The 15,963-nt window shown below is 44.2% G+C and overlaps 1 protein-coding gene across 3 annotated transcripts in view; it reads left to right on the forward strand.

The window, feature by feature from the left end:
• LOC141173657 (dipeptidase 2-like) overlaps positions 1–15,963 on the forward strand; it is a 621,939-nt gene that overhangs the window by 383,833 nt on the left and 222,143 nt on the right. For all 3 annotated transcript variants that reach the window (XM_073657957.1, XM_073657958.1, XM_073657956.1), the window contains exon 6: positions 11,484–11,553. In XM_073657957.1, the coding sequence (XP_073514058.1) occupies positions 11,484–11,553 (70 nt within the window). The remainder of the gene's footprint in view (positions 1–11,483; positions 11,554–15,963) is intronic.

The raw sequence follows: 15,963 nt of genomic DNA on the forward strand, positions 1-15,963 counted from the left end.
AAGATATCGTTTACTAACTACTGGAAGACAGCTGGAGCATTACAGAGACCTAAGGGCATCACGCGGTACTCGTAGTGACCATCCCGAGTGTTGAATACCGTCTTCCACTCGTCTCCTTGGCGAATCCGGACCAGATTGTACACCCCACGCAGGTCGAGCTTAGTGAAGATCCTTGCACATTTTAGGCGATCAAACAGCTCCGAGATGAGAGGCAGGGTGTACTTATTTTTGATGGTAATCTGGTTTAGGCCCCTATAGTCGGTACAAGGGCGAAGAGAGCCGTCTTTCTTTTTGACAAAGAAGAATACTGCTCCATACGGAGAGGTGGATTTCTGGATAAATCCCCTAGCAAGATTTTCTTCAATGTATTCAGACATGGCACGGGTCTCGGCCACAACAAGGGGTAGATTCGCCCACGACGAGGTGAAGCACCAGGTATTAGGCCAATGGAGCAATCATACGGCCTATGAGGTGGTAGTGTCTCTGCCTCCTTTTTATCGAAGATGTTCGCGTAGGACCAGTAGGGTGCTGGCAGGCCAGGTTGGTTAGCCGGAGTAGATGGGGGTTGAGCAGGACGAACCGGAACCAGACAGGTCTTATGGCATTCCTGACCCCAAAGGAGCACCTCATCCGAGCTCCAATTCAGGATGGGCTCATGTCTCTGTACCAAGGCAGGCCAAGCAAGAGGGGATGAGAGAGACCAGACAGTGCGCAAAAGGAGATCTTCTCCGAGTGCAGCATTCCCACCTGAAGAGTTACCGGCTCAGTGACCAACAAGATGGGTTCAGGGAAAAGCTTTCCATCCACAGAGGAAACCGCTAAAGGATCAGCCAGACGTATGGTAGGAATCTGAAAATGCTCCACAACGGCCTGTTGGATGAGATTCCCAGCGGCTCCAGAATTCAGATGGGTAGTCTCGAAGAAGCAGGTCTCACCACTGGTAATGGAAACGGACAGAGTCAAGGGCAGAGAGGAATAATTCTTGCCTAGGATGACCTCTCCGAGCGGTCCTAGACACTGGAGTTTCCCGGTCTCACCGGGCAAGAGCGGATCTGATGCTCTATATTGCCACAATAGAAGCAACTCCCCTCAGCACAACGGGTTTCCTGGCGAGACTTGACCATCTTTACTTGGTCAATTTGCATAGGCTCTGGAGAAGACACCCGGGGGAGTGCTGGTTGCGAGACTGGACTTTGGAAAACGGGAGCAAGGCGCAGAGGTTTCCTCTCGCGGGTCATCTCCTTAGCGCGTTCCAGAAAACGGATGTCAATCCAGGTAGCTAATGACACCAGGTCGTCCAGGGAGGAAGGTATTTCACGACCGGCTAGCTCATCTTTGATCCGTCCAGAAAGGACCTCTCAAAAGGTGGACACCAGGGTCTCATTGTTCCAGGAAAGTTCAGATGCGAGGGTTCGAAAACGCACGGCATACTGGCCCACAGATAGACTCCCTTGGCGGAGTTGGAGAAGCGAGGAGGCAGTAGAAGATTTTCGTCCAGGCTCATCAAACACCTTCTGGAAAGCCACAGGGGAAAGCATGGAGATCGGACACCAGAGGATCCCCTCTCTCTCACAGAGGGTTAAGCCACACCAACGCCTCTCCGGTGAGGTGAGACATGATGAATGCCACCTTGGCCCAGTCAGAGGTGAACTGGTGTGCCCAGGAGTTTAAAGTGTAGCGTGCACTGATTTATGAAGCCCCTACATAGGGCCGGGTCACCACCATAACGCGGAGGAGCAGATAGCCAGGGTCCAAAGCCGGATGCCACAGCGCCACTGGGTTGAGGTGCCGCTCAGTTAGAGGCGGACACAGTTGGGGTGAACAGCACGTCCAGGCAGGAGTTGACTGTCCGCAGGTAGGACAGGATAGTATCCTGTTGGGCTCTCTGGCGAGAGACCTATTGGTACAGGTCTGAGAGTGAAGGAGCCTGGGAGCCACCGGATTCCATGGCCTGTGCAAACTGTTACTGGTCCGGGTGGTGGAACCTCTGTGCTGGGATGCAAGGAGGGACCAGAGGGGGCATAACTAAGCGCCTACTCGGACCGACCCTGGCCACACGGTGGCTTAGTCGACTCCGTGAACCAAGCAGGGACCAGGTAGGGGAACCATGTGCCACTCTGGGACCGACCTTGTGTGAGAGCGGGCGACTCCCACGGGTCAGGTGGCTGAGGCTGACAGGTACAGAGGAAGAGTACGGCAGGTAGCTTGACGGGTGATCTGGGTACGCAAGTAGGCGGGTACGACCGATAGGCAGGCGGGCACGACTGATGACAGGCTGGCGGGTACGGTTGGTAGCCAGACAGGTGATCTGGGTAGATGGCAGGCGGACACAGCAGGTAACCTAACAGGTGATCCGGGTAGGTAAGCCGGCAGGCACAGCAGGTAGACAGGCTGGCGGGCACGGCTGATAGACAGACAGGCTGGCGGGTAAGGCTGGAACCTGAGGGCTGAGGAGAGTGTTAGCATACAAACAACAACCTTGCACAGGCACCTCCATTTTGGAGGAGGTGCTTTAAATAAGAGTGGTCCTCTGGCCATTGGCTAGGGACTCCTTAGGATGGCGAGCGCGTGCGCATACCCTAAGCACAGTGCCCGGGAAGCTGTGCACGGTGCGCGCAACAGCAGCAGGGGAGCTGGAGGACGTCGGACCAGAACAGCGGAGGTGAGGGGAACTGCGTCTCTGCCTGGCAGGAGGCAGAGACACCGACACTACACATGATTTTAAGAGTGATAGATTTTCCAGGCATAAAGTCTTTCTGATCAATGTGTATGATTACAAGAATAATCCGTTGAAGTCTAGATGAAAGAACTTTGATTAGTATTTTGGAATCTACATTAACCAAGGAGATTGGTCAATAAGAGGCACAGTCTAAAGGGTTCTTGCATGGCTTTAATATAAAAAAATGGTTGTCTCATAAAAGTATAAAGGGAGATGATGATTTTCCAGTGCCTGTGTTAGAGTGATAAGCAGTATCGGTGAAAGGATAACCATATAGCGTGCATATATTTCCATGAGAAGACCATCAGGTCCAGAGGACTTAATTAATACTATATCCAAAATAGCTTGTTTAACTCTGTCAAGGTGGAGGGGAGCTTCCATTATGTCAGCATTCACCTGGGATAAGATGAGGAAACTTATGTCTAAGATAATCGAGTATATTATTATTATTTATTTATATAGCGCCATTGATTTCATGGTGCTGTAAATAAGAAAGGGTTACAGACAAAATACAGATATCACTTACAGTAAACAAACTAACAATGATAGACTGGTACAGAGGGAAGAGGACCCTGCCCTTGCGGGCTTACATTCTACAGCATGATGGGGACCTTGTGTACTTTTGTTTAGAGTGGAATATAATACTCTTTTAATCTTGAAGTGATGGTTTTTTTCTCTATGAGGATTATTACGTAAATGTCTAATATTTTTAACACCGAATTGGATAAGCTATCTTACCTAACGAGATGAGCTAACAGTTGGCATAATTAATTTTACAATTGAAAGAAAGCTTGAATTTTTAGTAAAGAAGAGTGTACATATGGTTTTGACATGGATAATATATTTATAAGCTAAGCTCTCAACAGATTGAGATAATTGTATTTATTGGGGTCTCAAAGATACTGCAGAGAAAATTTCTAAGTCTCGGAAGCATACGATTTCTCCTGGGAAGCTGGCAGTTTAATGAAAGATATGAATGACCTCAGACATTAGGGCGTGGACCACATTGTTAAATTTTGGCTGGAACTATACAGCGACTTTTCCATGACCGAGGTCGTGTGGTCAACGTTTGTTCTGTGTAGCTGTTACATTGCAGTATCATACATGTAAATGGTGTCACATCTCAATGCCTAGGATAAGGTTACGACTCGAGAAAAATTAGGACAGCTTCCTTTTTAAAAGGCCGGGTGGTATGGCAATTAAGATCACTGGGATGGGGATTCAAAAAAAATTAGGGCAGCGCCCTTAAAAGAGAAAATAAACAGGGGGACTTTGATAGACTTGAGGGAAAAATTGGAGCAGAGCTCCACATGAAAAACAGTGTTGGCAACTAGCAGGTAAATAAATGGATACTACCTCAGGGTAGCTAGAAATGCTCACCCAGTCAAACATTAGTCTGTGCCGTATCTAGGTAGCATTATAGGCAGAGTAGCCACCTCTGCTCCTCCTGACGTGAAGTGCTACACAGTCAAGGTTGCTGTGTCAGTAAGTCTCATAAGACACACTGGGGGATGGTGTAGAGCTCACTCAAGCACATCTGCTCCCTCTGACTTCCATTGACTCCCCACTTCGATAAGTCGCCAAGAATGAAAACCATTGTTTCATGTGCCAGGAGTCACTGCGCTTCAGAAATTGCTTCAGGGATCAAGGCCATTAGTTGCTAGAAAGGAGAAAAGCTGATCCAGGATTACATCACTTGTGCCTAGTAATTTTAATCAGAGAGGATGTACCTTCCATATGGGTTTAATAAGGGAAGTAATAAATAACACTCCACGAGGACCATGAAGCATTAAGGAGACATACAGTAGATGCATTTAATGGCAGAAATAGTCAATTCTGGACAGATTGTCTACTTAAAGAGTGATATGCATATTATTTAACATTAGGATGATGATGTCTCTACAGAAGGATACAGCTCACACCTGTAATCTGCTGAGATAAAGGGGACTAGCATTCAAAATGGGTGAAATATGTCCATCTCATGATCCATACTGTGGTTAAAGAGGATTTCCACTACTAATTTCACCCCCTTTCACATCTCCTAACTCTTCCTAACTATCAGTTTTCTAATATACTCCTATTACCTGCACTGCTCCTGTAATCTCATCTATATGAGGACCATCTAGTCTTCTGTTGTGACTGGCTTTGCTTCTTCCTTTCTGGAAACTGGAATTAGATGAACTGAGTAGCGCATGTCATAGATGGGGCAGGGCTACCTTTGTGAGTGATAACAGTCTGAGTACGCATGCTCAGATCACACTTCACTCTCCTCCGCCTGGATCCTGGCGATGCTTTGGAGTGCCGTCCCTTCAGCTGACAAGCTCTGCAATGTGCTGCTTGTTATTAGAAAGCATGTCACAGGGCTTATCAGCTGAAAGGAAGGCACTTCAAAGCTTCAGCAGGATCCAAGCAGAGAGGAGAGTGAAGCCTGATTGAGTTCGGTAATGTGTGATGCAGACTGACTCTGGAGAAGCTTTTAGTTCTCAAGGCGCCTTTAAATGTGGTCACCAGCCATGCAAAAAGCATTCTATCATAAAACAATGGAAAGTCTTTTCAAATGTAATTCAGATTGCACAGTTTATATAATTGAATTTTACTTTATGTGCAGTCAAGTATGTACTCTGCACTACTAGTTCATTTAAGACCCATGTTTGTGAGCACCTAAGTGACCTCAATATTCTTTCAACTAGAAATATCTTGAATTAATTTATTACACTTTATTAATTGTAATGATCGACATATGGCTTCTCTACTGCTATAGAGCAAGTATTTTTCTACTTGATGGGGTGGTAGTAGGAAACATCAGGGAAAAACTCTTGCATGCCAGAGAGGCCCTCTGGATATTTCGATTAAATACATGTGTTCCATCTGGATTAAATTTAAGGAGGGAAAGGATGTTACATTATTGAATTCGTCACACACATTTTCGTATGCTTTGCATTGCTCTCAATGTATATGCAATATAGCAACAGATTGTTTTCCTCATGTTTCTCTATATCATCATTGCATTTGATTGTTTGATAAATTATATTTATAGATAACATTAAGAATTTAGATAATGAAATTTTTTATTTTTCCCAAATAATGCCTACGTTTATTAATCAACTGACATTATAGTATTTTTCCGATGTGCCTGATTTTCCCCATATGACACTACATTATCATGTGACTTAAGTGCCTCTTTTGCATGCACCTGTTTTTGAGATTTCCACCTGACCACCACTTCTCTCAGTAAGTTAGGGTTACAGTAGCCTACTAGGGTACACTCATGGATCCCTACAATCTATGACAGGCTTTCACTGGTATTGCTAGTGCATATTGAGCTGTAGGGCTGTAGCAGTGTCTGTAGTCACTGATGTAGGAGATCCAGTGGTTGTGGCCTGTAGTAAATAACAAAGATGCCTCTTCATCTAAAAGCCCATGTACTCTGGCCATTACTTGAGCAATGACAATTGTATTAACCATGGTTCTGTACACATGAAAATGTGGTTGGTCTGTCAATACAGATCATTAACCCCTTTACCACCTTGGGTTTTTCTGTTTTTGCATTTTCGTTTTTTGCCCCCCTTCTTCCCAGACCCGTAACAAGTGCAATTCCACAATTGTTTTTTATTTTTTTTACCACGTTCACTAAATGCTAACCAGCCATTATTATTCTCCATGTCATTACGAGTTCGTAGATAGCAAACATGTATAGGATCTTTTTTATTTAAGTGGTGAAAAAAATCCATAGTTTGTTTAAAAAAAAAAAAAGTGCCATTTTCCGAGACCCGTAGTATCTCCATTTTTCGTGATGTGGGGACGGGTGAGGGCTATTTTTTGCATTGAGCTGAAGTTTTTATTGATACAATTTTGGGGTAGATATAATGTTTTGATCGTCCATTATTGCATTTTAATGCAAGGTTGCAGCAAGCAAAAAAAAGTAAATCCGGCATTTTGATTTTTTTACTCTTTACGCCGTTTACTGATCAGATTAATTCTTTTTTATATTGATCGGGCGATTCTGAACACGGCGATACCAAACATATGTATTTTGATTGATTTTTATTTTTTATTTTGAATGGGGCAAAATGGGGGTAATTTGAACTTTTATATTTTTTTAATTTTCGAATTTTTTTTTTTTTTAATTTGTAACTTTTCACTTGCTTCAATAGTCTCCATGGGAGACTATAAGCTGCGATCCTCTAATGGGGTCTAATGAACGCCGATCGCTGGGCGGTGCTCATAGCAGATCGGCTATGACAACCACAGGGGTCTCCTGCAGACACCGGGTTGTAATGCCAACCCATTGGCGACCTGCAATCATGTGACTGGCATGCTGATGGGCGGGTCTTATGACGCACTTCAGGCACGTGCATGTTAAATGCCGCTGTTGGAGTTTGACAGGTGCATTAACAGCCGCAGGTGGATTATAATTCCACCCATGATTGTTAGTGGCGCGTGACAGGTGATCAGATCAGCTGTAATGTGTCTGAAAAGGTGTGGGCTCATCGCCCAAGTCCGCGTCAAAGAGGAGAATGCTATCTTGGATGTAAAGGGGTTAAAGGGAATCTGTCAGCAGTTTTTGTTATGCAATCTGACAACAGCATGATGTAGGACAGAGACCCTGATTCCAGTGATGTATCTGGGTGCAGCTGTTGCAATAGAAACACAGTTTTCTTTGCTGCAGATCTAGCAGAGCTGGGTTGTTGAGCTGTGTATAACCTGGCCCACACCACTGATTTCTGTGTATGTTGTATTTTGACAGAGAGCTGCTAATCAGTGCTGGGACCATGGTTGTACTAGAATGCATGAGATCAGTTGTCCTCTAGTTATAATCTTCAGCTGATAAAACACTGATTGTATTGAAATAGCAAAATAAGTAATACATCACTGTTATTATGCTCTCAGATTACATAGCACAAACCAGCTGACAGATCCCTTTAACTCCTTAACGACCACCATAGTTAAGGGGCCTTATTGCCTCATTGCCGTTTTAAAATGGCAATTGGAAATAAGGAAATAGCGCCGCCCGGCGGCGACAATTCCCTCACGGGTGTCAGCTGTATGTGACAGATGACACTCTGTAGTATCAGCCCTGACCAGTTTTGCGAACTATCGGGGTCGATTAACCTCTTAAATACTGCTGTCAATCGCGGCAGTGGTATTTAAGTTGTTACAAGGGGGTCGTGATGGTTACCATGGTACCCTGAGGTCATGTGATAACTTCAAGGTACGGTGGCCTGTGAGATACCAAAATGTTATCAATAAAAACCCTAATTTATCCCACACAAAACCAGCCCTCACTCAGGTCTGTCATCTGTCACTGGAACTATAGGGGGTTCTCACATTACTGGTAGAACAAACTCTGAAAAGCGACATGACTCCCGCACCTCAAATAAAATCCAGTGAATTCTGCACTCCAAAATCCAAATGCCCCCTTTTTCTGAGCTCACTGTACCTAAACCAAAGTAAGCGACCACATGTTTGGCATTATTGTAGTAGGGAGAGAGCACTTAACAATTTACGGGGTGTGTGTTGCCATACGTACAAGCAGAGCACAATGTATGGGGGCGCTACAATATATGGGGACTCTACACTACATGTATGGGGGCACTACATGTATGGTGGCAGAATGTGTCGGCACTAAACTGGCAAATTTTCAATTCTCCAGAAAAAAAGCCTGGCGTGAATGTTACAAAATAGTCACTGCAGCCGTAGATTAATTCATTGAGAGGTGCAATTTCTACAATAAGGTCACTTTAGGGGTTTTTCTGCTGTTCTGCCATCTTCTGGACTCTGAAAGTTTTGCCTGCAAACTATTCCAAAAGCCAAATAGCACTCCTTCATCTCAGCCCTGACGTGTGACCAAACAATAAATTCTGATGACCTATGAGCATCACCACATTTGGGAGAAATTGTGCAATAAATTATGGGGTCCAGTTTCACCTATTAATCCTTGAGTACCTGAAATATTGCAACAAATACAATAATTTTTATGTCTCAATGTTATAAAATTCTGTGAGTCACCTATGAGTTTAAAATACTCACTACACCTCTAGATGGAAACGTCACTGCCTAAGTAATTCAATATGGGGTCACCTTGGGGGGTTTCTGCTGTTTTCGCATGTCAGGGGTTCTCCAAATGCAACATGGCATTCACAATTTATTTCAGACAAATATCCCTCTTTCCTTTCCTAGCCTTGCCATGTGCGCAAACAAAAGTTTTTGACCACATATGGGGTATCATCTTATTCGGGAGAAAATGCATAACAAATTATGGGGTACGTTTTCACCTATTATCCATTGTGAAAATTACAAATTTGGGGCTTAAACAACATTTTCGTGAAAAAAATGAAAATTTTCCATATGATGACCTAATGTTATCAAATTATGTGTAGTACCTGTGGGTTCAAAATGCTCACTGTACCCCTGGATAAAATCCTTGAGGGGTCTAGTTTTCAAAATGGGGTCACTTGTTGGGAGTTTCCACTCTTTCGGCACATCAAGAGCTCTCCAAACATGACATGACACCCGCAGACCTTTCCATCCAAGTTCTACATTCCAAAACATCACTCTTTTTTTCTGCACCCTGCCGTGCGCCAAAACAGTAGTTTCCCCCCACATATCGGCTTACTCAGGAGAAATTGAACAACAAATTTTGGGGTCCAACTTCTGTTACCCCTGTGAAAATAACAAATAATTGGGGCTACAAGTACAATTTTGTGGGAAAAATGGTATTTATTATTTTCACTGCTGTACGTTGTAAACTTCTGTGAAACACCTGGGGGTTCAATGTGCTCACCACACATCTAGATACATTTGTTGAGGGCTCTAGTTTTCAAAATGGGGTCGCTTGTGGGGGGGTTTCCACTGTTAAGGCACATCAGGGGCTTTCCAAATGCGACATGGCATCCGCTCTTGATTCTTGCCATTTTTGCATTCAAAAAATCAAACGGTGCTTCTTTTTCCTTTCCAAGCTCTGCCATGCACCCAAACTGTGGGGTATTGGAAATTTCACAACTAATTTTGTGGTCCATTTTTTCATGTTACCTTTCGAAAATAAAAAAATTTAGGTCTAAAGTAAAATTTTTGTGAAAAAAAATTAAATGTTCATTGTTTTCTTCCACATTCCAAAAATTCCTGTGAAGCACTTGAAGGGTTAATAAATTTCTTGAATGTGGTTTTGAGTGCCTTGAGGGGTACAGGTTTTAGAATGGTGTCACTTTTGGGTATTCTCTGTCATAAAGGCCCCTCAACGTCACTTCAAATGTGATGTGGTCCCTAAAAAAATGATTTTATAAATTTTGTTACTAAAATGAGAAATCGCTGGTCAACTTTTAACCCATATAACTTCCTAACAAAAAATAAATATGGTTCCAAAATTATACTGATGTGAAGTAGACATATGGGAAATGTTATTTATTAACTATTTTGTGTAACATATCTCTCTGATTTAAGGGCATAAAAATTCAAAGTTTGAAAATTGCAAAATTTTCATAATTTTCACCAAATTTCTGATTTTTTTTCTCAAATAAATGCAAGTCATATCGAAGAAATTTTATCACTATCATGAAGTACGATATGTCATGAAAAAACATTCTCAAAATTAGTGGGATCCGTTGAAGGGTTCCAGCATTATTACCTAATAAAGTGACACTGGTCAGTATTGTAAAATTTGCCTTGGTCATTAAGGTCAAAATTGGTTCCGTCACTACAAGGTGAAACAGCCGTCAGTTTGTTTATATGTAGCTAATCAGCAGACCTTTAAGAGCCAGAATTGTGCAGTACAAACTCTGCCTAACGGCCCCATCACACATAGCGACGCTGCAGCGATCCCGACAATGATACGACCTGTCAGGGATCGTTGCTGCGTCGCTATGTGGTCGCTGGTGAGCTGTCAAACAGGCAGGCTCACCAACGATCAGGGGAGCACCGACATCGTGGAAAGAATCTTTCCACGTTTCCTGCTCCTGGTTACCAGCCTGCTGAAGCAGGAGCAGGCTGGTAACCATGGTAAACATCGGGTTACTAGGGGCACACGCGCACCTCGTAACCCGCTGTTTATCATGGTTACCACTCTGCTACGGTGAGCGGGAGGTTACCGCTCACTTTAGCAGACTCGTAACCATGATAAACAGCGGGTTACTAGGTGCTCGTGTGCCCCTAGTAACCCGATGTTTATCATGGTTACCAGCCTGATCGCTGCTCCCGCTGGTCACACACAGCGATGTGTGCTGACCAGCGGGAGGGCAACGACCAAAAAAAGGTCCAGGACATTTTGCAGCGATCAGCGACCTCACAGCAGGGGCCTAATCGCTGCAAAGTGTCATACATAGCGACATCGCTGGTGAGGTCGCTGTTGCGTCAGCAAAACAGTGACTCAGCAGCGATCTCACTAGCGATCTCGCTATGTGAGACGGGGGCTTAAGCCTCACCCTCTGAGACATGCAGAGCCTGCAGACTGACATAACTGGTTATGAAAGTATCTTCAGTTTACTTTTATCACTCATTTCTAGGTTAAGTTTTTCTTTCAGGTCACATTAGTATTTGGATTCATACAATAAGAATTGGCAGGTATAGTCATATTTGACATCGTTGTAATCAGTATCTAGGTTGCAAAGGACTTTTCAGAAAATAAATAACCAGGGACTTAACACAGTAGATTAAAGGACTAGGTAAGAATGTCGAGAAGCTGTAAATAACTGTAGCACAAAAAGGAAAGGAAAAAATAATAAAATGAAACAAACTGAAATTAATATTTGAACTTTTTGTCTATTTTCAGGGCAGAAACATCTAGTAGAGATGCCCATACATTCTATCAAGGAACGAGTAGCTTGACAGATTTTGGCAAAGTAAGACATTTTTTATCTATATAATTTATTTTATTCACTCAATCATGCTATTGTCTTTGTCAAACTTTCTATCATGTCACTTGTCCATATTTCTCACATGGTTCATGAGATCTGTAAGTGACAATACTAAGAAACTGAAAAATCACAAAAATGACCACCACAATCACATCTTTCATTACCAATTTTCAGATGTTCTAAATATTTTCTGTGTGTTATAAATACTAACATGCATGGTAAGTTTGGAGGTTTAATGATAAAAATAATCAATATAAAAATGACTACTACTATGCATTACTGCCAACATTCTGCAGAATGTTGCAAAATAGGAGGACCATCTAAAGAACACAGGAGAAACACATTTTTTAGGATTCTAAAATGTTTTCAACATAGGTTACGTCTATTTTGACAACCATTGTACCTTTAGAGATGTGTATTTTTACTGGTCCCATTAAGTCACTGAATTAACAAGTTAAGGCCATGGCCCCGCTATCAGTATTTGGTCAGTATTTTTCTCAGGAGTGGGAGCCAAAACGAGGAGTGCGTGATTAATGCAGAATTGGTGACTTGTTGCTATTATACCTTTTTTCTGATTGTTCCTCACCTGGTTTTGGCTCCCACTCCTGAGAAAAATTAGTGACCGAATAGTGGGGCCGTGGGCTAAGTAGAGGACCTGACACATGGTCAGACTAGGACTGAAATTTAGCCCTGGCATTTGAGAGCTAACCGGCCCACTTGCTATGAAGTGAATGTGAAATATATCGATTTGTAGATTGCATGAGATGTATATCACATTTACAGAATCCAAGGTACTGTAAAGCCAGAACAACGCTATCTAAATTGAAAGGGAAACTGTCAGGTCAGATAAAACTAATTACCTGCAGAATTAGCGTTGAGTTGCAGGTTAATAGCGTTATGAAGGTGCACTGCCCATCCGTTGTACTGAAAGTGCAGCATCCTAGAGAAAATGTCATTAATAGTGATGGGCGAGCACTAAATGCTCGTGTGCTCGATGCTTGGGTCGAGCACATTGGAATACTTGGGTGTTCGACCCGAGCAACAAGCCCAATGTAAGTCTATGGGAAACTCGAGCATTTTTCAGGCAGCTCCTCCCCGGAGGTCTGCAGAGGGCCTAAAAATTGCCCAAATCGATGGGAACAGTGCTCAAATGACATGCAAACAGCATGGAGAAGACCCCTGGAAACATTTCTGACTCCCAGGTCACTTCTGTCAACAACGTTATCAGATGTATTACGCCACTTTTACGGACTCACAATAAAACATACAAAAACGAAACCAAAATGGATTTTCCTGGGAAATATGTTAAGGAACATCCTTTCCAGGGTAATGACTTGCATATAAAGCAAAATAAATAACCAAAAACAAAAATGTTCCTCCACACCTTGGGCTATTTTCACACGTAGCGTTTTTGATGCGTTTTTGCACTTTTGCATTGCTTTCAACCGTGACAAATGCATTCCCCAGGAAATGTCATTTTAACATTTTACAACCTTATCTGGCCATGGGGTGTGTGAGATATCATCAGACACATCGTGTTTCATTTATGAAGGAGGGACTCTGAAAGTCACAAAGCCTATTTTTATAGGGCCATCAGGCGGCCTTTACTATTCTTAGAGAGCCATCAGCCGGCTATGATTTATTGTTCCCATTACTAAAGAGTCTCCTATACTGTTATTGCATATGCAGTGAGTGGCAGGGCTGCCCAAAATTTGGACGTACCCAAATACTACTTTGAAAATTTGGACGCAACCCAATACCCCTTTGAAGAGGCTTAGAGGAGGGCCTCCTGAAAACAATGTTCCCATTATTAGGAAGTGGGTCTCCCATTATGTTTTCCTATGCAGTAAATGCAAGGTTTGCAAAAAATTTGGAGGCACTCCAATGCCCCTTGGAAGAGACGTAGAGGAGGGCCTCATAAAAAATGTTCCCATTAGAAAGGATACTATACTATACTATACTTGCAATGCCCATGCACTAAGTGTATGGGCTAAAAAACAGTTACCCCTGGGTGGTATACATGAACATACTGTATAAATTATTTTTTTACGGGCATCATAAACACCCTTTAAAAAAATTATGTGGGTGTTGCATCACGGATCACGGTCACCCTGGTGATATGGTGGTGGAGGATGAGGATGGGGAGAAGGAGGAGGACAAAAGCAAATAGCCAAAATCAGGAAGCATATACCCATGTGTGGGTGTGAAGAGGTGCATGGGAATACCCCTCCCAAAAAAAGACACTGTTTTTTAGTTTAGGTTACGCTGCTATCATTCGGTGGTGTTGAGAAGTATGACCCAATCCAGCCCTTGTTCATTTTTATAAGAGTCAGCCTGTCAGCATTTTCAGTTGATGCGCTTATCAGTTATAATTCCACCAGCGGCACTAAAAACCTGCTCTGATAAAACGCTGGCGGCAGGGCAGCCCAGGACCTCCAAGGCGTAGAGAGCCAGTTCAATCCACGTATCCAGCTTGGATACCCAATAATTATAAGGTACAGAGGAACCACGGAGGACGTTGGTACGGTCAGCAAGGTACTCCCTCAGCATCTTCCCAAACTTTGCACTCCTTGTGAGAGTACACCGCGCCTCAGGGCCTGTGCAATGGGAGGGGCTGAGAAAATTCTCCCAGAACTTCGACAATGTTCCCCTGCCTCTGCTGGATTGATGTTGTGTCTCTCTCGCTTGTACTCCTTGGTTGTCCAATGAACTGTAACCTCTGCCGCCAGCGTTTTCATATGGGAATTTTTTTAATAGTTCCGCAACAAGGGCCTTCTGGTAGTACCCCATTTTTGTAGACCTGTCCACCTCAGGAATGAGAGATATAAAGTTCTCCTTGCAGTGTGGGTCTAGAAGTATCACCAACCAGTAATGACTGTCACCCAAAATTTTGAGAACGCGAAGGTCATGGGAAAGGCAGCGTATCATAAACTCAGCCATGCGTGCCAGACTGCTAACAGGCAAGACTTCCGTGTCCTCACCAAGAGGAGGACTGACCATGCTGTCCTCCTCCTCCTCCTCTCTGTCCTCTGGCCATCCACGTTGAACAGGCGGTAAGACAGTTGTGCAGGTAGTACCGTCTATAGCACATGAAACTAGCTCCTGTTCTTCCTCCTCCTCCTCCTCTTCCTCATTGTCACCCAATCCACTTTGGGATGAGATGAGGCCGGGCTGTGTGTAATCACCCTGTATGGTTCCTTTCTCCATATCATTGTGCTCTGCCTGCAATGCATCCTCTTTGATTGTGAGCAGAGAGCATTTCAGAAGACAGAGAAGCAGAATGGTGATGCTAATTATGGCGTCATCGCCGCTCACCATCCTGTTGGAGTCTTCAAAGTTTTGGAGGATGGTACCTATGTCTGGCATCCATATCCACTATTAAGGTCTTATGTGTTGAGTCTGAACTGAATACCGATGGCCTTGTTGATGCTGGTACTCAACAACTGCCCTCTTCTGCTCACAAATCCTTCCCAACATCTGCAGTGTAGAGTTCCAACTCGTGGGGACATCACATACCAGTCTGTGAGCCGGAAGCTGCAAACGCTGCTGAAACAGGGCAAGGGCGGCAGAAGCTGTAGGTGACTTTCTAAAATGGGCACACAGGTGGCGTACTTTAACAAGCAGATCCGGCAGCTCCAGGGAGGATTTGTGAAATCGCTGAACCACGAGGTTAAGCACATGGGCCAGGCATGGTACGTGTGTGAGCTTGTCTTGCCTCAGAGCCGCCACCAGGTTCCGCCATTGTCACACACGACCATGCCTGGCTGTAGGTTCAGCGGTGTGAGCCACAGATCAGCCTGCTCTTTCAGGGCTGTCCACAACTCTTCAGCATTGTGCGGTTTGTCACCTAAGCATATTAGCTTCAGCACAGCCTGTTGCCGCTTGGCCAAGGCAGTGCTGCAGTGCTTCCAGCTTGTGACTGATGTGGTCATTTCGGAGATGGAGGCTGAAGAGGAGGAGGAGGCTGAGGAGGATGAGGTGCAGGAGCTGTAGACTGTGGGGCTGTGGGGGCAACCCTGATTGACCTAGGGCCCGCAATCCTTGGCATCGGGAGGATCTGTTCCGTCCCAAGGTCCGACTCTGTTCCACTATGTTAACCCAGTGTGCCGTCAGTGAGATGTACCATCACTGCCCACAAGCACATGTCCACGTGTCCGTGGTTAGGTGGACTTTCCTCGTAACTGCTTTGTTGAGGGCACGGCTAATGTTTTGGGACACATGCTTGTGTAATGCGGGGACAGCACACCGGGAGAAATAGTGGCGGCTGGGGAACGAGTACTGAGGGATGGCCGCCGCCATCAGGTTGCGGAATGCTTCCATCTCCATGAGCCTAAAAGCCAACACTTTGAGTGCAAGCAGTCATGAAATGTGGGAATTTAGTAGTGTGGCCTGTGG

The sequence above is a fragment of the Phyllobates terribilis genome, unplaced genomic scaffold (assembly GCF_046119375.1).
Source record: "Phyllobates terribilis strain yellow unplaced genomic scaffold, ASM4611937v1 Scaffold_13__5_contigs__length_258822181, whole genome shotgun sequence".
NCBI classification, from domain to species: domain Eukaryota; kingdom Metazoa; phylum Chordata; class Amphibia; order Anura; family Dendrobatidae; genus Phyllobates; species Phyllobates terribilis.